The sequence below is a fragment of the Chiloscyllium plagiosum genome, unplaced genomic scaffold, assembly GCF_037043375.1.
Source record: "Chiloscyllium plagiosum isolate Xiang-an unplaced genomic scaffold, Cpla_swu_hap1 HiC_scaffold_6, whole genome shotgun sequence".
Taxonomy (NCBI): Eukaryota; Metazoa; Chordata; class Chondrichthyes; order Orectolobiformes; family Hemiscylliidae; genus Chiloscyllium; species Chiloscyllium plagiosum.
The window spans coordinates 64,703,396-64,730,420 of NW_028270144.1; the positions used below are offsets into that span (position 1 = coordinate 64,703,396).

The window sequence follows — 27,025 nt, forward strand, 5'->3', positions numbered from 1 at the left end:
CTTAACATGCTGATTTCCTAATGCTGAAATGAGGCTAAATGATTTGTAGTGATCTGCTTTATTCCATTTTGCAAATGGTGTACAATATTTTGAACTCTCCACTTCTTTTGGTATGATTCATGATACCAAAGTATTATATATGATGTTTAATCTGTCAGCATTGTGATGTGTAGACCTGGTGAGTTTCTGACTTTTAGACAGATTAAGCCTTGTAATTATTTTCTTTTCATGTATACATGATTCATGCCTTCTGCAGTGGTTCAAGAAGGCAGCTCACTACCAACTTCTCAAGGGCAACTAGGGACAGGCAATAAATGAAGACCAGCTATCAATGTTCTTGTTCCATGAGTGAATAAAAAATGTTCTGATGTAGTATTTCTGCAAATCTTCTTTAAACTTCACAGTAAGTAATACAGATTCATTTTTAATGGAAAATGGGTAAAATGAGAAGAAGGATTAATTTAAATTTCTGCACTGTTTGGTTTTTCTACTGAGTATTAGTAGCGTGGTCAATAAGTGCTGCAGTAAGGTCCCTAATGTAATAAATTTTGTGCTTATCCCCATCCATGTACTTCTGCAGTCGCAATGAATATCTTTAAGGCCCAACAACATCAGCAGTCTAAATGGGCAGAATCTTAAAGTCTGAGCAATGTGGGCTATTGTAAGATGTGTGGCAGAATTAGGACACAAGTTCAGTGAAGCACATCTCAATTTCAAGATGATCTCATCCCATCTTTTGTCATTTTCATGAGCAGCATGGTGAGACTCTTACCGGGTAGTGCAAATTGCCAATTGGCAGCAATTATTACTTGGATTAGAGTGTTGCTGGAAAAGCGCAGCAGTTCAGGCAGCATCCGAGGAGCAGGAAAATCGACGTTTTGGGCAAAAGCCCTTCATCAGGAATAGAGGCAGAGTGCCTGCGGGGTGGAAAGATAAGTGAGAGGAGGATGGGGGTGGGGAGGGGGAGAAAGTAGCATAGAGTACAATAGGGGAATGGGGGTGGGGATGGAGGTGATAGGTCAGGTCAGAGAGGAGGGTGGAGTGGATAGGTGGAAAGGAAAATAGGCAGGACAAGTCATGAGGACAGTGCTGAGCTGCAAGTTTGAAACTGGGGTGAGGTGGGGGAAGCGGAAATGAGGAAACTGGTCAAGTCCACATTGATGCCCTGGGGTTGAAGTGTTCCGAGGTGGAAGATGAGGCGTTCTTCCTCCAGGCATCGGGTGGTAAGGGAGCAGTGGTGAAGGAGGCCCAGGGCCTCCATGTCCTCGGCTGAGTGGGAGGGGAAGTTTAAATGTTGGGCCACAGGATGGTGTGGTTGATTGGTGCGGGTGTCCCAGAGATGTTCCCTAAAGCGCTCTGCTAGGAGGTCTGCAGTCTCCCCAGTGTAGAGGAGACCACATCGGGAGCAACGGATACAATAAATGATATTGGTGGATGTGCAGGTAAAACTTTGATGGATGCGGAAGGCTCCTTTGGGGCCTTGGATGGAGGTGAGGGAGGAGGGGTGGGTTGTTGGGGGTGTGGACCTGACCAGGTAGTCACGGGGGAAATAGTCTTTGTGGAAGGCAGAAAGGGGTGGGGAGGGAAATATTTCCCTGACGGTGGGGTCCGTTTGGAGGTGGCAGAAATGTCGTCGGATGATTTTGTTTATGCGAAGGTTGGTAGGATGGAAGGTGAGCACCAAGGGGTGTTCTGTCCTTGTTACGGTTGGAGGGTTGGGGTCTGAGGGCGGAGGTGTGGGATGTGGACGAGATGTGTTGGAGGGCATCTTTAACCACGTGGGAAGGGAAATTGTGGTCTCTAAGGAAAGAGGCCATCTGGTGTGTTCTGTGGTGGAACTGGTCCTCCTAGCAGCAGACACAGCGGAAGTGGAGGAATTGGGAATACAGGATGGCATTTTTGCAGGAGGTAGGGTGGGAAGAGATGTAATCCAGGTTGCTGTGGGAGTTGGTGGGTTTGTAAAAAATGTTGGTGTCAAGTCGGTCGTCATTAATGGAGATGGAGAGGTCCAGGAAGGGGAGGGAGGTGTCAGAGATGGTCCAGATAAATTTAAGATCAGGGTGGAATGTGTTGGTGAAGTTGATGAGTTGCTTAACCTCCTCGCGGGAGCACGAGGTGGCGCCAATGCAGTCATCAATGTAGCGGAGGAAGAGGTGGGGAGTGGTGCCGGTGTAACTCCAGAAAATGGACTGTTCTACGTAGCTAACAAAGAGACAGGCATAGCCGGGGCCAATACGGATGCTCATTGTTACCCCTTTGGTCTGAAGGAAGTGGGAGGATTTGGAGGAGATGCTGCTGAGAATGAGGACCAGTTCTGTCAATCGAATGAGTGTGCTTGCGGAGAGGTACTATTTGGGTTGGCAGGAGAGGAAAAAAACGGAGGGCTTGGAGGCTTTCGCCATGGCAGATGGATGTGTATAGGGACTGAATGTCTGTGGTGAAGATGAGGCATGGCAGCCTACATCGGGGAGACAGGACACCAATTCGCAGAGTGTTTCAGGGAACATCTCTGGGACACACGCACCGAACAAACCCACTGGCCTGTGGCCAACCACTTCAACTCCCCCAAGGACATGCATGTCCTGGATGTCCTCCACCACCTGACCACTGGAGGAAGAATGCCTCACTTTCAGCCTTGGGAACCTTCAATCCCACAGCATCAACTGTTTCCAAATCTCCCCTCCCTCCACCTTATCCCAGATCCAGCCCTCCAACTTGGCACCACCCTCTTGACCTGTCCGAACTGTCCATCTTCCTTCCCACGTATTCCCTCCACCCTCCCCACCGACATATCACAATTATCCCCTATCTGCATCCACCTATCACCTTCCCAGCTACCTGGTCCCCAGCACCACCCCCACCTTCCTATTTATCTCCCAGCTCCCTCCCCCCATCCTCAACATTTCTGATGAAGGGCTTATGCCCAAAACATCAACTCTCTTGCACCTCAGACGCTGCCTGCTGTGCATTTCCAGCATCACACTTTTCGACGTAAATGTATACATAACAGATGGGTAAGTGAAGTAACGTATGAAGGAGGAGGCTGCATATGCAACTGGTCACTATAGATTAGATTTTATTGTCATGTGTACCCGAGCGCAGGAGTACAGTGAAAAATGTACATTCTTTGGCACCGTCTTCGAATACAATGGTTAGAATTATAAACAAGAGCCAAAATTAAAGGAACAGAAACAGAAGGAAAAGAAAATGTCTAGGTTACCCTCACTGCTGCGTTTCCATGTGTCTTGTGCTGGGCTCACTGATGCTGCTTTTGACCCTCTCTGTGTGATCCATTTCCCTGGCACAGCCAGCTTGACAGCAGAGAATGTTGAAGGAGCTAGGAAGCCTAAAGTGCCAGAATGTATACACAATACTACCCTTGCTCCCACATGACATAATTCGAGCTCATTGTATACTACCAATAATTACAGCTTGTTACTGCCCAGATAGTGATGCCAAAGGGCACAACTCATTTAGGCCACACACAGAGACCTAGGCAATCAGAGGAACAGTGAAAAACAAACAGATAAAGCTATTTCCATTACTCTCAGGTATGGTTCCTCCACTGCCATAGTGTACCTTCCTAGTCTTCTTCCTGCTACTGTGCCTCACTACACTACCTTGTTGTGCTGATGTGGAGAGCGCCTGCTTCATAGTGAAACCCATTGGACCTGGCAGTTTGGCAGGGGGAACCTTTGGAAGTTTGGGTATGGACAGGCCAAATATTCTAAGGGTCAGAGGGGTGTGGAGATGGAGGGCCAGTCAACCTCCTCAGTGTCCTGAATGAAAAAGGGTCTGTGAGTGGCTCCTCCTTCCACTGTGTACGTTCTGCCATTGCCCTGTCTTTTCATGAGGACAGATCACTTGGACTGGGGTTGAGACTTTCCACCCCAATCTCACCTTGCCTTCAGTCCTGGAGCGATGGAATACAGGCTGTCCAGAAATTCCTGAGGGTGATGGCCCTGTCAATGTAAGATTGTAAGAACTAGGTGCAGGAGTAGGCAATTCACCCCCTCAAACCTGCTCCGCTATTTAATATGATCATGGCTGATCTCATTTTGGCCTCAACTTGGTTCTCCTGATTCTTTCTATAACCATCACTAATTAAAATTTAATCTCTACTCTCCTTAAATCTGTTCAGTGTCCTGGTGTTCGCTGTACTCTGGGCTGAACAAGTGCCTATTGCCAGCACTCCTCCAAAAGCTAGTGACCTGAGGCATTTCTCCCTCATCTGTCTGCACAACATTTGGTGTGAAGTCCTCATCAACCTCCCACCATACACTTTTTTCAATCACCAGTGCCATCAATATTTCTGTATCAGAGCTAGTGTGGGGTCCATCAGCCAACCTTGGACGCTTTCATCCACAGAGGTTAAGGACATGACCTCTGCATGAAATGTGGGGCTTTATGCAGATGTACCTGGGATGCTGGCTGCACCACTGAGATATAAGACACAGAATGTCTTGTGACTATTGGTTGCAAGTGGTGTCCTCACGTATGACACTGACAGCATGGTTAATGTCAGTATATCAGTGCAATTAAGCCGAAGTTTCAGTATATGTAGTATTTACACAGTTGCCAGGATGTGAGTGTCTCTGCATCTACACAGGACCGATCCGAGCACTCTCTTGCAAAGGAAAAGATCCTCCTCTCATGCAGATTCAGGATGTGGATAATGAAAACGTACACGAGTAGATTGGAAAAGTTCATCCACCTTCATGTGGTACTGCAACTAGTCCTCTGCACCCTGGAGATAGCACTGACCCAGGCTACAATCTCCATCTAGGCTGGCATTGTGTAATGTCACGGCTTCCTGTGCTGCTCCACCAGGTCGCTGTCAGAGAACTGGGGTGCCAAATTTCCCTCTTGGCCATCTCTACTGAGTACCCAGTAACAAATAGGACAGCTGCCAGATTCCAAACCTCTTTGAGGTGCACAGCAGACTTTCAAAGATGGCACTGATGCAATTGATGCTGGTCTTAATGCACATATCTGGTGAGTGGCATACTGTTCCAGGAACATCATTTGGTAGGATGATATGAAAATTGGACTTGATACTTCCAATTGGGATGGTAACAACAATTAATGAGGTGAATTGGGTAAGACATGGTGAGAGAACTTGTGGCATGAATAATACCACCAAACTCAACACCTAGCCAAATAAATGGTAAGTTTCAGCCCATAATCTATTCAAAACTATAATTTTGGTAACTTAAGCTAGTCTAAACTATAAACAAAGTAATTCCTACATGTTGAACTCAAAAAAAACTAGCATTAATGTTTTTAAGATCGAGAACTAGTTTCGATGCAACCGTGTTTGCCTTTAAAATGAATCTCCACAGTTCAATTTATTTTCCCTTTATGGCTGTTTCTTTTTTTGTGTCAACTAGATCTGCTGGTTTGACAATTGACAACATTTTAGATTTCAACATTAGAGAAATGGCAGAGCTGGTCTGTCATTTGCTTTAAGGAAATTACATCTGGGCATAGGGTAGCAAGCGGAAGATACATTTCCTCTAAACCTTTCGTGCCCAGAAACACAATCATCTATTCAAATGAATAACTCCTCATAAAATAAGACAAGTGCATCGATTATGAAATGAGTATGTGCTCTGAGGATGTGGGGCACCTATCATTGTGCACTTTTAAGTAGCAAAAATGAAAAAAATAGAAAACACAATCAGGATATTTTGAATTTAAGTAATAAAGTGCTTAAAGCAATAGCAAATATCTTGTTGTCTAGCAAGAAATGTAAAACTTAAGAGCCCTTGCAATATGTTTTTCAGAGCTCTATTTGACTATGACAAAGCCAAGGACAGTGGTCTTCCAAGTCAAGGTCTCAGCTTCAAATATGGAGACATTTTACATGTTATCAACGCCTCTGATGATGAATGGTGGCAAGCACGAATGGTTACACCTGAAGGAGACAGTGAAGAGATGGGTGTTATACCAAGCAAAAGAAGGTTCAAAATTCTAGAATTTTATCTCATATTCTCTGTATAATTGCATTTGGAAAAGTTTATGTTCTCATGATAAACATTCCATCCTTCAATTTTCCATAGTCGGTTTCTGAAGTCTACATTTATGGTGGGAGCAATACAATATGAAATATATCCACATAAATAAAGATGCACAATGCATGTAGTTTATCAAATCTCTTTGCAATCTATACTATATTTCTATGTTCACTGTTTTCATTTAAATACAGGCTGAGACTGTTCAGAAGCTATTTTAGACACCCAATAACAATCTGTAACTCCTACAATATGTTGGGGTGGGGGGGGAAGGAAGCAACAAATGCACTTTGCAATCCTTTTGTTAGCACAACTTGGTATGGTCTACCAATTTGATTGATTCAACAACATATTGCTGCAACAATATCCCACAACTGTGCATTTGATAATTCGAAATAACTCCATTAAGCCTGCTTTGCAGTGTTCAGTTTCACATACTTCTGCTGAAAGCAAACTAAAATTAATGGTTGTGTTAATTAGTTTATGTAATACTTTAAATGGTGGTAACTGCTCCACTTGTCACGTTTTAAAATTGAATCCTGGTTTTTAACTGCCACTAGGATTTCCTTTAGTGGGTAAAATGCTATGGTCTCTCTCCTGATGTGTTTATCAGGTGGAAGGGAACTTAATTAGGATAATGCCATTGTCGGACTTCTTTCCCTGCCACTAATTGAAGCCCTTTCTCTTTGTACAGTTTTGTTAAGGGTTCATGCCATATTAATACCCCAGTTATAGAGTCATTGAGCTGTACAGCATGGAAACTGACCTTTTGTTCCAACTCATCCATGCTGACCAGATATCCTAAATTAATCTAGTCCCATTTGCCAGCATGTGGCCCATATCCCTCTAAACCCTTCCTGTTCATATCCCCATGCAGATTCCTTTCATAATGTCATTAAGTTCTTCTCATAAGGATCTGAAACACCCTTTCCAGCCCTGATCAGACAAAAAAAAGCGATATACTTGCCTGCCTACAGTTTTTCTGAGCAATCTTCCAACAGAAGATCCTTCAGAGTGGTTTCAAATTCCTGGTCAATTCCTAGAGTCCTTGTTGGAAATTGAGTGGTCAGTACAGCACCCTTTGTACATCTGACCTAGCAGGTCAAGCAGCATATGTGGAGTGAGAAATAGATTTCATGGGGATGGGTTAAGCTTGCATTTAGAAGAGGGCCACACCTATTATGATGGCCAGTTGATCCTCATGAAGGCAGTATTCAATCTATTTGTGACTCCTTAAAAGATGGCCAGACTTCAGAATCCCTCAGCATGTACACACAAAGGCAGGAGTGCAGCAGATGTGACTCAGCTAAAAGAGACCTTATCTGCAAGTTATTGGTGGACCATAAGTGTGTGAAAATATTCTCTCCCTGACATGAAAAAATGCAGGAACACAAAGGACATGGGAGGAACTAAAAGGCAGAATTCTTGTTACATTGTGTTTCAAAGGTGGTTGTCACCTAGGCATGGGGGCTCTGACCAAGACTCTGTATACCTCAACTGACCGCAGGTGGAAAAATGGGCTGGACTGTCAGAAATAGAAACCACTGAAGCCGTGGAGTGGCAGCATGCACATGAACTTAGGAACCCTGGGCATCAGAAAACTTAGAAGAAAAGGCCACTAGAGAGAAGAAGATACAGTCCTCAGCAAAGAATTGACCAGAATGGGAAAAGTATCTAGACATAATGGAGTTGGTCATAAACTCAAAATTCTAAGACATGATTGAGCTCAACTACTGCAAGAACTCCTCTATTCACAAAACATTAGCCCTCACAGATTCAGGACAGATCATCTCTCCTGCTGTTGCTGTTGGTCCAAGTATTGACCACAAACTGAATGCTTAGGGCCTTTCTTCATTGTCCAGCTAAGCATCACTCTGACAACCACTACTACTAAAAAAGACACTGCCTTCTCTGTCTCTGTCACACCTTCTGACACGTTAGTCCTGTGCTTGTCAAGTACTGATGTTTCTAATCAATTTGAAGCATCCACAGAGGTGAAAGAATCTGTGCTAGTCAGGTGTGTTGTTGCTTGCTCAGAGATTTGCTCATTCTTCACTTGTCAGCGGAATGACTATGGGGAAAGGAGTCTTGAAATGCCATAACAAGTTTTATGAGTCACAAAGAGAATTCGTGAGGGCTAACATTTGAGATTCCAAAGCTTGTACTTCAATGAAGCCTTTCATAACACAAAGTGCTCATCATGCTTTCTGATGATGTGTCACATGAATCCCCAATCTCCTTGCCCCAAAACAGCATGTATGGACCACCACAACAACCAGTTGCATCTGAAATGACAGTTTTGCCATCTCCAACTTCCACCAACTGAGACACCCTTACAATGTCTACTGCTGCCTCCATTGATGCCCTGAGAGATTTCAGGAGAAGAGTCACTCCAGTGGTTTTAACCATTTTCTAGACATTGTGCACTCATTTCTCCAGCAAATACAAATGAGATAAATAATGCATTGCAATTCAGCTTGAAGAAAAAACATCTTCTCCGCTTGGTTTGAGGAAGCATGTTTCCTGCCTCCTGAAGCATTATGCCTCACAGCTTCTTTGACTAAGTGTGCCCTGGGCACACACTTCTCCAAAGATGAAGAGGAGCATATATTCAGAAGCAGAGAGTTGTATTAGGGTTAGGTCTTTACCCAAGGGTCTATTCCTTCTTTGGAGATTTCACTTACCTTTGCAAATGACAAATTTTCCTCAAAACTGTCTCAGCACTGAATCCACATTTGTTGAACCAATCTGGTGTTACTGACAATAATTTCCAACTAAGCCCTCTTAGTTTGATGGTGATTTTCTCTCCTTCTGGAATGTAATGTCCTACATCTCCCTTACAACATTCATGTGTATTTAACATTACTCAGTTCTTTACTCCAATGAGATGATGTGAAGTTAGCTGTGCTGAAAGAGTTGCTCATTTGGGTGCTTCGCATTTTCAAAATTTCCAAATGAAGTTGTTAGGAAAATCCATTTAATTGAGAACCATAGGGTGGAATTCTATGAGCTACTCATAAGTGGAAAAGGTGGCAAATAGACCTATAAATTAGAGCAGTATATGATGGGCAATGTGTCTGCTGCTAGCTTTTCCCCCTCACCAAATTTTTACAGGCAGTGTAGTAGACACTGGGAGAGCCACCTATCCTGTCACACAATTTAGCCACTTAAATGGGCAACTAATGTTCATTAAAGGGCGTGATCTTGCAACCACTCTGATTTAATGGGTGGCGAGAGAGTCCTGCAGAAAACATGCAGCTCCTATGGTCTGCTGTCCAATGAAAGATGAGACAAGGCATGTTGGTGCCTTCCTCCTGTGTCCCACATTCCCATTTAGAGCCAACCTCTCAGTTTTGCCTCACCCTTCTGCCTCACCCCACCTCAGCCCTGCCCATCATGCTATCATCCTGTTCCAGTCAACAGAACCTACTAAGCTGGCTCCAGGGAAGTCCCAAAGTATCCTGAGTTCCAGGTTATCCATGGTTACTCTTCCTCCCTGGCTTTCTGCAACACTAGCACTGCCCATTGTTTGTGATGATGCTGCTGGTAGTAATAACTGTTCACATTTGATTTGTCAGCAGATCTAGAAGGCAAGATGTGCTCCTGGAGGTAGATAGAAGTTATAATAATTAAAGATTGTCACCAAAAAATTAAAGCAGGGCAAACGTGCCAAGTAGAGTTGTGTTCACACCCAACATTTATGCTGGAACGTTGGGAGCATTCCTTTAGTGAACAAACTACCACATATGTAAAGACACCACCCTCAAAATAGTAGGTGTCTTCAATTACATTATTTTACTGTCACTTACATTGTTTATGCATGACAACAAGAGAGATGGGAGAAAGCAAAATTCTGTACTCCATCATTCATGTATAGTATTTGGAAGCAAACAGAGCAAGCAAGATGAAGGCTTAAATCAATGCATGTTACAAAAGTTTTGTTGGCCCATTAAAACAGGGAGTTTTCTCAGTTGTATTGCGAACAAATGGAGCAAGGTAAGGCTGTTGAACAATTTTTTGTCAACTGCCTTTCACACACTTGCCAGCAGTTTGAGAAGAGTTCTCAGGTGCAGCCATTGGCTTTTTATTCTGCTGTCTCAGGATTCAGCCCATCACAATTCCCATCTTACATCTGCTAGTTTTGCAAAAGGCATGTCCCTAAGTTTATCAAGGGCCCAATCCCAGCAATATTGTATCCTAAAGGTGGTGGCTTCAATATCTGGAATTGAGTCTGTCTCCCATTTTATGTTGCTCACTAGAAAATCCAATTCTTTGTGTTCAATTTCTTCTATGTCTCTTGTCACTTTTATTGATGGAAAGGTCAGCTTTGTTCATTTTGTTACTTTTTCCTAACTGAATCAAGTTAATTCTATGAAACTCCATTGGGAACTGCCATTTTTATCAATTAAATATTTAGAATTGCCATTGGTAGAAATTTCCCTAATGCATCAATGTTCTTATCTAGATAAATTGCCAGAGCTGTATTAATAATTCACCAATGAATTATTAAAGATTTAAATAATTTGACTTGACTTATAATCAGATGCACTTGACGTGCTTTCAGTACTTGATTACCTTTCAAATAGCTTTACATTGATTGTACACATGCCAATGAATAGTCAGCAACTATACTAACACCATTTGTCAAAGAACAATCAACTGTTTAAGTCCAACTTCATTGATACCCGAAATGGCAAGTGAATCCAGCAATGCACAGTGACAGCAAACTGAAACAGCAAAGCTCAAAGTACATTCACAATTGCCCCTAAGCCTTATCATAATAGATTAAAAGGTTTGTTGGTAGATAGGCAATTTTAAAGAAATAGTATTTAATTTTCAGAAAATATACAAGCAAAAATATCAAATAGGATAAGTAACAGAGCCATTTCTTTCAAGGAAAGTTGAACACTGTATTATATCAAAGAAGTTCCCAATAGAAGTTGTAAGCCTGACAATCGGGAGAACTTAGAATTCAGCAAAGGAAGACAAATAAATCGATAAAGAGAATATCAAATCATACAATCCCTACAGTGTAGAAAAGGGCCATTCGGCCCATTTAGTACACACCGGCCCTCCAAAAAGCATCCCACCCATATCCAACCCTGCATTTCCCATGGTTAATCCACCTATCCTGCACATCCCTGGACGCTATGGGCAATTAACATGGCCAATCCATCTTTGAACTCTGGGAGGAAACCTGAGCACCTGGAAGAAACCCATCCAGACAAGGGGAAAGTGCAAACTGCACACAGAAAGTTGCACAAGGGTGGAATCGAATCCAGGTCCCTAGCACTGTGAGGCAACAGTGCGAACCACTGAGCTGGTGAATATGAATATAAAATAGCAAGAAACATAAAGATGGATTGTGAAAGCTTATATTATTATATAAAATGAAAAGATTATCAATGACAAACGTGGATCCAATAAATGCAGAAAAAGGAGAATTTATAACAGAAAGTAGAAAATGTCAGAAAAGCTAAATAAATGCTTTTCTTGTGTGAACATAGACATAATCTCCCTTAAATAATTAACTTCCAAGGATCTGGTGAGAGTCTGGGACTGAAAGAAATTAGCACCAGTGAAAAACAGTATTGGAGAAATTAATGGGATGGAAATTTGCCAAATCCCTAGGACCTGATGGCCTTCACCCGAGAGTGTTAACAAAGATGGTTATCAAGATAATTGTTACATTGATGATCACCTTAATTTTGTAATGGTACCTGCCGATTAGATATTATGAAGGGGAAATCATGTTTGATAAACCTGTTTGAAAATATTTCTAGTAGAATCAAAGAGTGGGAGCCAGTAGACATGGTGAATTTAGATTTTTGGATGGCAAAAATACCCATACCCCAACATAACTTTGAAAAATACCCCACCTAAGACGTTGGTAAACAAAATTATTGTGCATGGAATTGGGGTTAATACTAGCATACTGAGGATTGTCTAACAGAAAAAAGCAAAGAGTAAATGAGTCGTTCTCAGACTGGCAGGCTGTGACCAGTGATCTGTGGTACAATGATGAGTACTTGTGCCCCAGCTATTCATAATCTATATTAATGTTTGGGATGTGAAGAACAATTGTATTATTTCAAAGTTTGCACAGTGTAGAACTTACTGGAAATATGTGTGGTGAGGAAGACAGAACGATGCCTCGGAGGGATCTGCACATCTGACTCAGTGGGCAAGGACATGGCAAATGATATAAAGTGTTGAAAAGTGAGGTTATCCACTTTGGTAGGAAAGATTGAAATGTATTGATGTTCAAAGGGACATAAGTAATCTTGTTCATAAGTTGCTGAAATCTAGCTGGGCTGTAGAACCAGGGGACATCGTATATTTGAATAAAAGGCAAGCCATTTCAATTGAGATGATGAGGAATTTCAGATGTTTGGAATTCTTTACCCCAGAATAAAATTCATGAAATTACAGAAATTCAGTCGTTATGTACAAGGCAGTGTTTAATTAATTCTCAGTTATTAATGACATAAAGAGATATAGAGGGAGCTTGCAAATATGGTATTGAGATAGATTATCTGCATGTCCTAGAATGGCAGAGCAGGTTCAAGGGATTGAATGGTCTACTACTACATCTATGTTCCTAATGCAGGTTAGTGGTCAAGGTTTATCCAAAATTGCTGAAGCTCAGGTGCATTTTAAAAGAAGCAGAAGAGGGATGGTGGAAGGGAGGTATATCAACAATGACCTCTAATTGTTTTGTGAAGCCACAATGAACAATCCTGTTTTCCAATTCTGCAAATACCAAACTCCTGTGAGTTTAAAGGCCACTTTTTCCCTAGTCTTCTGGGATCTTTTTAAGGACAACAAAATGTTCAACTACTCAAAGTGAATGCAATCACTTATTTCATTCAAGCGGACATTAGATCAGATGCAGATGCTAATTTGAAATTAGACCCCATTGTATTTAAAATTACAGATATCAAAGAAATCATGGAAAATTTAATACAATGTCATTTGGTCCATTGTCCAAGCCAGTCAATGAAAACTGTTTAGCCTAACCATATCTTCTTGAGCTTTGTCTTTAGCCTTGAAGATCACAGCTCTACAAGTAGCCATCCATGTACTTTTTAAGTGTGGTGAGAGTTTCTGCCTCTACTGCCCTTTCAGGAAATGTGCTCTAGGTCTCTACATGGAAAAATACTTTCTCATCTTTCTGTGAATTATTCTACCATTTTTTAATTCTTCTGTTAATGTTGTCCTTAATTACCCTATCTCAGCTCATCATAATTTTGTACATCTCAGGCATCTCTTAGTCACCTCTGTTCCAAGAAAAACAATCCAAGGCTACTCAAAGATAAAATTTTCCAGTCCTGGCAGCATCCTAAATCTCCTCTGCACCTTTTACGTTACAGTCACATCTTTCCAGTTAGAAATGGAGAGTATTCAAGCTATGGTCTAACTAGTATTGTATACAGCTCTAGCATAACATCACATTTTTTTTGCCTCAGCTAATAAGTAAAAGTATGATATATGATTTCTTAGCCATCTTTTGACATGCCCAGCTTTAAAGACATTTGAGGGTCTGTGGGCACACTCTTCAGTATCTACCACTTATTGTGTATTTGTTGCCTTTTGGCACAGCCAAAGAATCATTACCTCACATCTTTCCAGATTGACTTCAATTTTTTGTTTCCAGCCAACTGATCAGAACATCTATATCTTCATGTATCTAAAGCTTTCCTCTTTACCATCAAACACATGACCAGTTTTTGTATCTTCTTTATCATGCCCTCCTCCATTTGAATCTAAGTTAATAGTATATGTTATTCAAAGTAAGGGAACAATTATAGGGACCTTTGGAACTACACTGGTTCAGATTACCTGTTCCAATATACATATCAACCAACACTCTTGGGTACCAATTAATAAGACAACTTCTAATCCATTTTACCACTCTCCTATGGGCCAAAGCCTTTTATGTGTTTGGACAAATCTATCATGTGGGATTTTGTCAATAGCCTTGTTCAGATGCGCATGGGCCACATCCACAACTCTGCCTTCGTCAAGTTTATTTGTCATCATCTCAATAAATACATTCAAGTTAGTCAGATATGACATTTCCTTAACAAAGGTTTATGCTATATCTCATAATTCTTTCCAGTAAATCTATGGTTAAGATAACCAGCCGATACAGAAGAAAGGCTTCCTCATTGCTGAAGAAGGGCTTATGCCCGAAACTTCGATTCTCCTGTTCCTTGGATGCTGCCTGACCTGCTGCGCTTTTCCAGCAACACATTTTCAGCTCTGATCTCCAGCATCTGCAGCCCTCACTTTCTCCTCGATACTGAGAGATTAGTCCTTCCTCCCGTTATAAACTATGATCCAACCTTTAGCAGGCTTTCAATCCACTGGCACCATTCCTGTAGCCAGGAAGGACTGAAACATGATGGTCAAAGCCTCAATAATTTTCTCACATTTCTTTTAACAATCTCGTATATAGTGTATTGATTTTTAAAATATTGTTCTGTATTTTTAACTTATTTTCTACAAGAATACTGAACACCACTTATGTTTATTTTACTTTGGATACTTGTGGCAATCAAGAGAAGAGTTCAAAATTATCAGCCTGCACTTATTTTAAAACCAAGTTCCAAAAATAAACAGTGTGACTACTTAACCCACTGAGCCATCCATTGTCCTATTAGATAGCTAGTAATTATTTTAATTTGCAGAGAACCTAATTAATAATGCCCAATTTCCAAATAATTGATCTTATTATAGGTGTGTCATGGTAATAAAACTCACAAGAATGTTAGGGTCTCAATTCTAAACTTCTAACTTACAGTTGTAGGTACAAAGAAACATATAGAACAGTAAGAGAACCCAAAGTTAAACACCATGTTATTATCTGTTTCATCCCTTGGTTTTTTTAAAAATCAATCTCTAACCTAGTTCTTTCTTGAATGAGTTCACATTTTTTGGGCTTATTCCAATTTAGTGCACCTGTCTATCAATCTTGCCATTCCTGTAAAAATCCATCTCCTTGGTTGTGACATCTAGTTTATTTATGTCCTTAGAATGTTAAATATTGAGTATCCTTTTCTGCTGATAATTCCATAAGACCTTAAAACTGTATGAAATAGAAACAGGAGTAGGCTGTCACAAAGCTAGTCCCTTTTTTTCTAAAAGCTGTTCCTTGGCTCAAGGAGACTCTGTCCTTGAGTTTATTTAGAGGGGTAAGAAACTGGGCCAGGCTGCGACCAGTCTGGCTTGGTACATAGATGAAAAGGATTTTGAGAGGCCTTTTGTTTGTATGTAAACAGATGAGACTTCAGGCCAAAGTGGTCATGTTTTAGACATAACCTGTATAAAGAAAGGGGAGTGGTCAACTCTCCAGCTGAGCTTAGCAGTTTTTAGTTCAGTCTTGAATTGCTTGGAAGTTCAACAGTGAGCTGTGTGGGAACTCACTCTTTCTCTCTCTCTTTTCTGCCCTTCAACTTCAACCTGTAGGCATGTGTTCCATTTATACTGGGTTTTAAAGGGAATTTGCTTATTGCGAATGTTGTGTATATTCAGAACAGCATAATTAAGCCTTGTTTGGATAGACTGAGCTCTGTAGGGGGTTCTCTATTCTGTTCTTTGTGTTTCATTGTGCAATTTTGTGAATAATTTTTTTGTCTGTTTTAAAATCCTGTAGTCAACCTAGCTAACTTATTCCAGGTAATTTTCACTGTACACTTACTGAAACAAATTGCAAAGTTATGTTCTGGGCTGTCTGTTTAAGAGTGTTTTGAGTGATCTGGCCTAGTCCATAACAGATTGGGAGCTCTTTGTGGGATTTTAAACAGCGAGTGGTAGGTGTTAATGTTTTTATTTCGGGTGTTTGTTTGGTTGGGGTAGACAAAGCTTGGGTTAGAAATGGCTCTTTCAGTCATCAGAAGCTTTCTGGATGTGGATGCGGTAACTTTGGAAGTTTTGAAAAACTTGAATAAGACCAAGTTGCAAGCATTAGCAGAGAAACTGGAATTGGAACTGCCTGCTTCTGTGAGGAAAAGAAAGATAATTATAGCAGTTAATTTAAACTTGCTGGAGAAACCATCAGAGTCTATAGCGATGGCAAGAATTTGATTGCAAATGAAGCAGCTTGAGTTAGAGGCAAGAGATAAGGAAAGGGCAGCAGAAATGAAACAGTTTGAGTTATGATTAAAAGCAGAAGAGAGAGAAAAAGAGAGCAGAGAAAGAAAAAGAGAGAGGTTTGAACTTCAAAAACTGACATTAAAAAGGAAAGTCAGCTTAAAAGGCTGACGGTAGGCTTAGTGAGGAAGAGAGTGATGATGAGCAATCCCCTGGTAGTCAGAAGCCTGGTGAGAAACTGTTTTAAGTATGTTCAAGCATTGCCTGAATTTGATACGAAGGATGTGGAAGCCTTTTTCATCTCATTTGAAAAGGTGGCGAAAGAAATGCAGTGGCCATTGGCAAATGGGTCTTGTTGATCCAAATGAAACTTGTTGGTAGGGCTAGTGAGGTATTCGCATCACCATCAGTAGAGGTATCTGGGGAGTATGAGGAGGTGAAAAAAGCCATTTTAAGCGCATATGAGCTTGTACTAGCAGCCTATAGACAACATTTCAGGAATCTAAGGAGGGACCCTGATCAAACCTCTATTGACTTGGAAAGGATCAAATAAAGTAATTTTGAGAGATGGATAAGGGCTTTAAAAATCGAACAAGCCTATGATGCCCTTAGAGAGGTAATTATTTTGGAAGAATTCAAAAATTCACTGCCTGAAGTAGTGCGAACTCATGTGGAAGAGCAGAGAGTTAAAACAGCAAGGTTAGCAGCTGAAGTGGCTGATGATTATGAGCTAGTGCACAAAACTTAGTTTGGCTTCTAGAATCAATTTCAGTCCATGATGGATAGAAATTGGGGCAAAGAGAAATCCTCACATGGAAAGGGAAAGGTAGATCTCAGTGAAGATATAAGGATAACTTACCACAGGGTAAAAATGAAACCCTTGAGGGGGGCAAAGAAGTTAAAAAGCTCCTGTGTTTTCATTGTATCTATCTCTTAGCCTTAAATATACACAAGGACTCTGCTGCCATAGCTTTCTATGGTAAGGAGTTCCAAAGACTTGCGACCCTCTGAGAGAAGAAATTCAACCTCATGTCAGTCTTAAATGAGTGTCTCATAATTCTGAGATTATGCCCTCTGAACTTAGACTCCCGCATGAGGGGATACATCCTCTCAGCATTTACCCAGTCAAGCTCCTTTAAAAATCCTACATTTTCAATGAGATCACCTCTCATTCTTCAAAATTCCAATGAGTAGTGTCCCAACAACCACTCCATACAGGGAATCATCTCTGGTGAACTTTCTCTGAACTGCTTCCAATTGAAACAATATTTCTTAAATAAACTGCTCATAGTACTCAGTCCTTTAGTCTCACTTCAAGCCTTAAGTACCTACTCTCTAGTAGACAGTATCTTATATTCTCTGTAATGAGAGTAAAGTAACAATGGCAAGCAGACTTCCCCACTGGAAATGGTGGAAAGCCAGAAAGCATATACAACTCGAAGCTCCTCTTGTACATTTCCTAGCTTAACATGTCAGAATCAAAGTCTATGCTCTTTGCTGAAAAATACACTATAGCACAAGATTGTCCTTTAATGAGAGTCCTGGACTTTACCCTTGGAAAGTTTATTTTGTAGGGCCTACTTTCACCATGCATTTTACCTGCTGGGACTGTCAGGGAGTAGAATTTTCCAATTTGGTTTTAGATTTAACAAGTATGGCCAGAAAAAAAGTCACCCATCTATTTCTCTCCTTACTTCTCATGCATTACAGAATCCATGGGAGATGGAGACACAGAGATTTTTGTTCTTCTCCACATTTTTGATTTCTTCCACTCACATCATGCCACAGTTCTGAACTGTCTTTGCTCAATCTGCATTTCTACTCTGGAATATTTTTCTTCATTTTATCTGAAGTGATGATAATTACACAGGCTGGAAGAAATCAATGCAGACAAAAGGAGAATGTGCAAGCCCGACACAGACAGTTGCGAGAGGGTAGGATTGAACCTAGATCCCTGGCCCTGTGACACAGCAGTGATAAACACTGAGCCAACATTCTGCGGAAAGTGAGGACACTTTGTCTTCAACTTTTAAAAATTTGCATCAACAAATGTCTACACTGCCTGGGCACCACTGTGGGAGCAGAGGGACTTCTCCACAAGGCAACCTGTGACTGTTCCTTTATCCAGGTAGATAACAACCACCTCTCAGCTTACATGGAACATTTGACCTTAATAAGGATTTAACAGATTGTATTGGCCACTGTCCATTTGCTAATGGGAAGCCCTGCTGCCCTTTCTTTGTGTAAGACTATAAAACATAGAAAGTAGGGAAAGGAATAGGCCATTAACTCTTTCAAGCTAGTTCCACCGTTTCATATGATCATGGCTGACCCTCTATCTTAGAGCAAATTACTTCAGTTGCTGGAATCTGTACTGAAAACAAAAAAATGCTGGAGATCACAACACATCAGGCAGCATTCATGGAGAGAGAGAAAGCTAATGTTTCAAGTCTAAATGACTCTTCATCAGAGCCGATATGAAGTCTGAAGGGAGCAGCTTATATGCAATAGTTGGGGGGAGGGGGGACGGGACGGACGAGGGGTAGCTGTGGAGTGCTGGGGGAGAAATGATGTTGATAGTTCAGATCAAGTGATTGGAATGTGAGAATAGCAGAACAATAGTGTGTCTAACTGCCAGACTGGAAAGACAGACAGTCCCACTGAGGTGGGGGGAGCAGAGAGAGGATGCAGTGACAGAGGATATAACAAGTAAAGCTAAAAGAAAGGAAAGGGATGGGAGCAGGTTCACAACTTGGAGACGTTGAACTCAATATTAAGTCCAAACGGTTGTAAAGTGTCTAGTCTGAAGATGAGATGTTGTTCCTCCAGTTTACACTGTGATTCCCACTGGAGCACTGCAGCATGCCGAGGACAGACATGTGGACATGTGAGCAGGACACTGTGTTAAAATGACCAGCTGAGGGAAGGTTGGGGTCCTGCTTGCACATAGACTGGAGGTGTTTCCGAAAGCGGTCACCCAGCTTGTGTTTGGTTTCTCCAATGTAAAGCAGGCTTAATTGGTGCAGCAAATAGAATATATAGGATTGATCCTCTATCTCGATAGCATATTCCCGTTTTCTTCCGTAACCCATGATGCCTTTAAAATTTAAAAATGTATCTACCTCTCTCAAAAATATTCAGTGACTTGGCATTTACAGCCTTCTGTGGTTGAGAATTTTATTGGTTCACTACTGTTTGAATAAAGAGAGTTCTTCTCATCTCAGTGCTCAGTGGTCTAACCCATATCTTGAGACTGTTCCCTGGTTCTAGATCCACCAACTTGGGGAAACATCCTCCCTACATCTAGTCTGTCGAGCTATATCATAATTTTATATATTTAATCAGATCACCTCTCATCTTTCTAAACAATTTCCCCTCATAGGATAGTGCTGCTCTTTCTAGTTAAAAATCACACAACACCAGGTTATAGTCCAACAGGTTTAATTGGAAACACACTAGCTTTCGGAGCGACGCTCCTTCATCAGGTGATTGTCACCTGATCACCTGATTGTCACACAATCACCTGATGAAGGAGCATCGCTCCGAAAGCTAGTGTGTTTCCAATTAAACCTGTTGGACTATAACCTGGTGTTGTGTGATTTTTAACTTTGTACACCCCAGCCCAACACCGGCATCTCCAAATCATGGCTCTTTCTAGTATCAGCCTAATGACCCATTGCTGCATTCCCTCTATAACAAATACATCCTTTCTTAGGTAGGGAAACCAAAACTACATGTAGTTCTGTAGGTATAATCTCACAAGGTCCTATGTAAGACATTGGAACAGAAGTAGACCAATAGATGTATAAAGTCTACACCACCATTCAATTAATTTATGGCTGATCTGATAATCCTCAACTCCATTTTCCTGTTTTTTTTCCATAACTCTTAATTCCCTTACTGAATAAAAACTGTGTATTGCAGCCTTGAATATATTTCATCACCTAGCTGTGACATCCCTCTACAGTAAAGAATTCCGTAGGTTCACAACACTCTGAGAGATGTAATTTCTTGTTCTCTATCTTAAATGGGTAGCCCCTTACTCTGAGATTATGCCCACTCAATGCCCACAAACTGAAACATCCTTTTGGGATCTACTTTGTCAAGTCCCTTAAGAACCTTATTTTTTTTTATTCTGTCATGGGAGATGTGTGTTGCTGACTAGGTCAGCATTTAGTGACAGTGAAGGAACGGCAGCATATTTCCAAGTCAGGATGGTGAATGGCTTCGGTGGGAAATTGCAGGTGGTAGTATTCCCATGTATCTACTAGTCCTTCTAGATGGAAATGGTCATGTGTTTGGAAGGTGCTGTGTAAGGATTTTTGGTAAATTTCTGCCATACAGCTTGTAGATTTTACATACAGCTATGATTGAGCATTGGTAATGGAGAGAGTGGATGTGATAGTAATCAAGTGGGCTTCTGGATGGTGTCAAGCCTCTTGAGTGTTATTGGAGCTGCACTCATCCAAGCAAGTGGGGGTATTCCATCATTCTTCTCTGTGAGTTACTTGCTGTTGTATTCAAGACCTCTATATGGCTAGTCCAGTTCATTTTCTGTCAGTGGCAACCGCAGGATGTTAATCCTGAGACTTGAGTGATGCTAAGGCCATTGAATGTCTAGGGATGATGGCTCGATTGTCCCATATTGGAGATGATCATTGTCTGGCATTTGCATGGTGTGAATGTTACATGCCACTTTTCAGCCCAGGCCTGGATATTGTACAGGTTTTGCTGTATTTGGACTTGGACTATTTCAGTAGCTTAAGCTGACGGAGCTGTTAATGGTACCAAACTTTGTGTAATCAGTTTGATTTTGTTAATTTCATCTCTATATCCTTATGCCCCTTGATTATTTAGTACTTTTGGAGATATATTAATGTTCTCTACTGTGAAGAAAAATGCATTTCCTTGTTCACCAGTGTTATTCCCCAGCCTCATTCTCTAAGTAACCTATGTTCACTTTGGCTTCTTGTTTCCTTTTTATATATTTAAAGAGGCTCTTACTATCCATTTTTATGTTATTTGTTTGTTTGCCCTAGATTTTGGTCATTTTTTTTGGCTTTTAAACTTTCCCAAACCTCTGGCTTCTACTTAAGTTTTCAGCATTGTATCTTTCAGTCAATTTGAGATACTTTTAATCAACCCGTTCGGAGATATATTACACACTTCTGGTTCATTAGGTTCTTTAAGCAGGGACTCCTGGCTCAAAGGTAGGGACAGCACCACTGTGCCACAAGAACCCTCTCATTTTCAATTTGATACTACCTTTAACCTAGGAGATAGTGAGGACTGCAGATGCTGGAGAGTCAGAGTTGATAACGTGTGGTACTGGAAAAGGCACAACAGATCAGGTAGCATCTGATGAGCAAGAGAGTTAATGTTTCGGGCATAACCCTTTATCAGATCCTGTGCCTGTTCCAGTGCCGTACTTTATCAACGCTACCTTTAACCTCCTGGGTAACCATGATAAGTTTATTTCTGTCCTATAAACTTTGTTCATCAGTAGGATATATCTTTCCTGTAAGTCATCTACTATTTTCTTAAATGTGCACTATTATTCCTTATCCATCTTTTCTCCTAAATTCTTTTCCAAGTCTACAGCAGCCAACCTTTCTCTCGCCCTATGTAATTTGCCTGATTTAAGTTTTGTACAGTTGTTTCTGACCCAAGTTTCTCACTATCAAACTGAACGCTAAATTCTAATGTGTAGTGTTCCCTAGGTGATCTTTTACTGAGAATTCATTCATTACACCTGCCTCATTGCACATTACCAGATTCAAAATGGCCTGATCCCTGGTTGGATCATAGCAATTTGTTTTAGAAAACTGTCCTAAATACGCAATGAATTCTTCCTCTTGGCGACCTTTGCCACTTTAATTTTCCCAATTTCCATGAAGGTTAAAGTCACCCATGATTAACGTACTTCATTTTTTAAATGTCCTCGTGATCTCTTGATTGCTTCTTTATCCTTCAGAATAGCTACTTTGTGGGTGCCTATAGACTACTCCCACTAGTGTCTTTTTTCCTCATTATTTCTTACCTCCACCGAGATGGATTCTACATCTTTTGCTTTTACATTATTTCTTGCTTTTATACTTGTTCCATCTCATGCTAATGAATTTATCCCTCCACCCTTTCATTCCTGTCTACACTTCTGAAAAGTCAAAAATTCCTGAATATCTACAGCCATCAATACAGTTCCTCAATTCCCTGGAATACTGGTCCTAGCACAGTTCAAGTGAAGCCAGTTCCATTGAAACAGCTGCCTTCTACCTCAGTATTTAGTGCCAGTGCTTCATGAGCTGAAACCCTTTCCTCACCTGCCAATCTTTAAGCTGTGCAGTTAATTTCTTGATTTTATTTGTCCTGTGCCATGTTTGCCTGTGGCTCAGATAGTAATCCAGAGGTTACCTTAGTGAGTTTGAGTTCAAAATCTTTCAGCAGAAACCTGTTTTCAAGTCCTATCAATGTTGTTGGTATCAATGTGAATGATGACAACTGGATCCCTCCCTTCCCACTCCTGTGCAGCCCCAAGGACTTGTTCTTAAGCCTCACACCACACCACACAGGCAATGCATACTTCAGGAATCACATATGGCTGCAGAGAACAGTATCTATCCTCCTCATTATATTATGTCCTCCTTTTTGCAACTCCAACTTCAACTCCTAAATTCAGATCTGAAGTTTGTCAAGCTGTAAACAATTTTGCAAATGTCATCATGGTGGATCACCTTGGTATCAAGCAGCTTCCATTTATTCCAAATGCAACACACCAGCCAATCTACCATCCTTATTGTTTTTATTAATTAAATCACTTGTATCCTGCTCTGAGTACGTCAATATTATACAGTAGCGCCTCGACATACGAATGACCCCGTTCACGAACAAATCGGTTTACGAACAGGATTGTAAGTAAAATTTTGCTTCAAAGTACGTACGAAATTCAAGGTACGAACGCAAAAAGCCCGTGGTTTCATTGTCATTGTTCTGCTTTTCTACGCGCGCTTTGAACGCAAAAGCTCTCGGGCCCCGTGTGATCTCATTCAGTTCGTCTTTGGCACGTGCGCTGTGAACATCCAACGTCCAAGCATTCTTACACTTTTTTTGTTTTTTTGCATTAAATTAGCCCTCATTATGGCTCCCAAGAAAGTGAAAAGTGGTAGTGTTAGTGGTGTTAAGAAACTTAAACGTATTACTATAGAAACGAAGAAAGAAATAATAGCTAGACATGAGAATGGTGCTTGCATATTTGATCTCGCTATGCAGTACGACATGGCGAAATCGACTATGTGTACTATCCTAAAGAACAAAGAGGCACTAAAGGCAGCTGACGTGGCTAAAGGAGTGTCTATTTTAACGAAGCAAAGGCCTAAATTGTTAGACGAGGTTGAAAAATTATTATTAGTTTGGATAAATCAAAAAGAGTTTGCTGGAGATAGTGTTAACAAGACTATAATCTGCGAGAAGGCTCTACACATACACCATGGTTTGTTGGCGACACCGCCGAATACAAGTACTGATCGCGTTGAAGAAGTTAAAGCCAGCAGAGGCTGGTTTGATAAATTTCGTCGAACTGGAATCCATAGTGTAATAAGGCATGGAGAAGCGGCTAGTTCGGACAAAATGGCAGTGGAGGACTTTGTGAAGGAATTCACTAAGTTTGTCGAAGATGAAGGTTACGTCTCACATCAAGTTTTTAACTGTGATGAAACTGGACTTTTCTGGAAAAAAGTGCCCAAAAAGACCTACATAACCCAAGAGGAGAAGGCACTACTGGGCCACAAACCAATGAAGGACAGGTTAACGCTTTTATTGTGCGCGAATGCAAGTCGGGATTGCAAGATTAAGCCTCTATTAGTCTACCACTCTGAAAATCTTCACGTTTTTAAACGCAATAATGTGTTGAAGGCTAAACTCCTGGTAATGTGGAGGGCGAATAGCAAGGCTTGGGTCCCGCAAATGATTTTTATGGAATGGTTAGAACATAGAACATAGAACAGTACAGCACAGAACAGGCCCTTCAGCCCACGATGTTGTGCCGACCATTGATCCTGGTTGATGAAAGTTTTTGCACCAGCTGTCAAGGAATATCTTGAAACAAATAATTTGCCACTTAAGTGTCTTCTAGTAATGGACAGTGCTCCTGCCCATCCTCCTAATTTGGAAGAAGACTTGGACATTGAATACGACTTCATAAAAGTAAAGTTCATTCCTCCCAACACCACTCCTCTCAGGAGAAAGTGAGGACTGCAGATGCTGGAGATCAGAGCTGAAAAATGTGTTGCTGGAAAAACGCAGCAGGTCAGGCAGCATCAAAGGAGCAGGAGAATCGACGTTTCGGGCATAAGCCCTTCTTCAGGAAAATTGGCCAGATTGTGAACCTGAGAGAGACTTCGAGGGTTTTGAGGAAGAGACATCAGTAAATGTAGTGAACGAGATTGTGACCCTGGGCCAAAATTTGGGCTTGGAGGTTGATGAGGATAATGTGGCGGAGCTGGTGGAGGACCACAGACAAGAACTCAGCACAGAAGATCTTGTTGAATTGCAACAGGAGCAGTTGAAGGTTATGCAGCAGGAGCATTCTGGAGAGGAGGAAGAAGAGAGGGAAGATGTATCAAGTGTTCAAATCAAAGACATTTGTAGCAAATGGAGTGAAGTGCAGGCTTTTGTTGAGAGGCATCATCCTAACAAAACTGTGACCAACAGAGCAGTGAACATTTTAAATGACAATGTGATGTCCCATTTTCGGAAAATTCTGCAACAAAGAAAAAAACAAGTTTCTCTGGATCATTTTCTTGTGGCATCACCAACCTCCAAGAGACAAAAAAAAGAAAAGACTCCGGAAATATCCGAACAATGGGAAAATTGATTCAGTTCACGAACTTTTCAGTTTGCGAACCGGGTCCCAGAACGGATTAAGTTCGTAAGTTGAGGCGCTACTATATTGTTATTTTTTTAAACAGACCATTATCAATTTTATACCTAACAAGTAAAAGAGAGAAAAAAAAGACTGGAGACTGAAATATAACCTACAGACTTTATTTTTACTTTAAGGGCTAGAAGTACTTACCAATACTATTCACTGCTTAATTCCTTGAGACTCAATTTCAACACTCTATTGTAAGATGTAAACCTAAATACTGAATTGCACTATTTAGGCTAGTTATATATGTTTCTAACGCAGAGGGCCCATTTGAGTTAGTTAATGAGGATCCTGTTTCAGCCTGTGTTTAGTTGGCTGCACAATCAATGTACCCCTTGAATATAAATATACTCAAACTTCACTAGCACAATGCTTTAAACTACAGTTTACTTGAGTCTGAACTAAAAGTTAGACTAAATTAGCTTTGCATAAAATAAAACTTGAGGCTCTTCCTTACTCAGTAAATGCATACACTCAGTCCAAGGTTGAACTGAATTTGCGAGCTGAATGTATATGCTCCCAAACAAAGGGCTTGCCTCACTCAATTATTGAGGATCCTGTTTCAGCCAGTTCATAATTAGGCTGCTCTTTCAAATAATCTCTGTAAAAAATGCTCTGTAAAATTTCCCAGGACTAGAATAGAGTAGACTAGAACATGTGCAACTCTGATCCCTCACCTAGGCCACATTAAAATCAAACCTCATAGAAATGGCTCTAAAATGAATGTTGACCTGTGGGGCATATTTTAATATAATGTGAAGCTTCCGTATAATGGTTCAAGATTAAATATCATCTTATATTTTTTATTAAATTATATAAATGTCAACTGCAGTCTTGGTACCTGGGTAAAGTACAGATGTGACTTAAATTTTAATTTTTTTGTGTAAGAATTGTAACGGGCTGTGTGTTTTGCTATCCAGCAAATTTATCTTTCTCAGTATTCTTGACTGAATCATTGAATCAAAATAATCCATTCTGATCGACTATTCATCCTTCTGTACCCCCAGAGTTGAAAGGAAAGAACGATCTAGACTTAAGACTGTAAAGTTCAATGCCAATCCTGGAGTGATTGATGCCAAAGGGGTAAGTGAAGAAATTATTGCTATTGTTGTAGACTGAATTCGATAGTTCCCGGAGCTTCATTTGCCAGACAGCATTTAAGATATTAAGAGAAACTCTGGTTGATTTGAAAATGGTTCAAAATAGAATTACATTCCTAAAGGTCCATTTGGATTCAATGCATATTTAAAATTACCATACCCTGAATACTTTATTGTGATGAACAATATTTTGCAAACAGGTTAAACTTATATGGGGTATAAAAATGTGACCTTTTCACATCTTTTAAAAATACTAGATACAAACAATTGTTCCAGCATTTTTTTGCATTACACTACTACTTTTCTCGTCAAAGTAACAAAGTCAGAACTTAGAAACTTGTAAACCATTATTTTGTATCTAGTATGAAAACTTAGACTTTAAAATTATTTAATGTCAGAAATGCTGTACTTAAAATTCAACACACTTTCTTGGTACTGCCAAAATTGGTAGGAATAAAACCTTTGGCAAAGGTGATGTCGATCTTTAACTCCAACAAATTTCACTGACCTTTTTTTGAGAGGGTACAGATTTCATTGTGCTAATTGATTTCATTGAATTAAAGTGCATATATGACAGATATTTCAATAACACAGTTCAAACTCACATTGTACAAATATTTATAGATGTGTATAGGAGCCAGACTTTGTAGTGATGCAAGATAACTGGAGATCATATAGCAGGAAAATGAAAATGTTAGAATACTTAATTAGAATTGATTAAAGATAAATGGCACAATGTTTAAAATATTGCTAATTTTCTTAAAACAGCGTTGAACTAGTTACTAGCAAATGTTTTGGATGTTTACTTTGAAAATACCTTGATTCCTCTAAACATCACATTGATTTTTAATATTGTCACAACAAATAACTGTTTCTACAAAATAATGACCTAT

At 40.5% G+C, this 27,025-nt stretch overlaps 1 protein-coding gene across 10 annotated transcripts in view; it reads left to right on the forward strand.

The window, feature by feature from the left end:
• Positions 1–27,025, forward strand: part of dlg2 (discs, large homolog 2 (Drosophila)) — a 1,025,979-nt gene that overhangs the window by 914,292 nt on the left and 84,662 nt on the right. For all 10 annotated transcript variants that reach the window (XM_043691613.2, XM_043691616.2, XM_087988059.1 and 7 more), the window contains 2 exons: positions 5,787–5,963; positions 26,040–26,115. In XM_043691613.2, the coding sequence (XP_043547548.2) occupies positions 5,787–5,963; positions 26,040–26,115 (253 nt within the window). The remainder of the gene's footprint in view (positions 1–5,786; positions 5,964–26,039; positions 26,116–27,025) is intronic.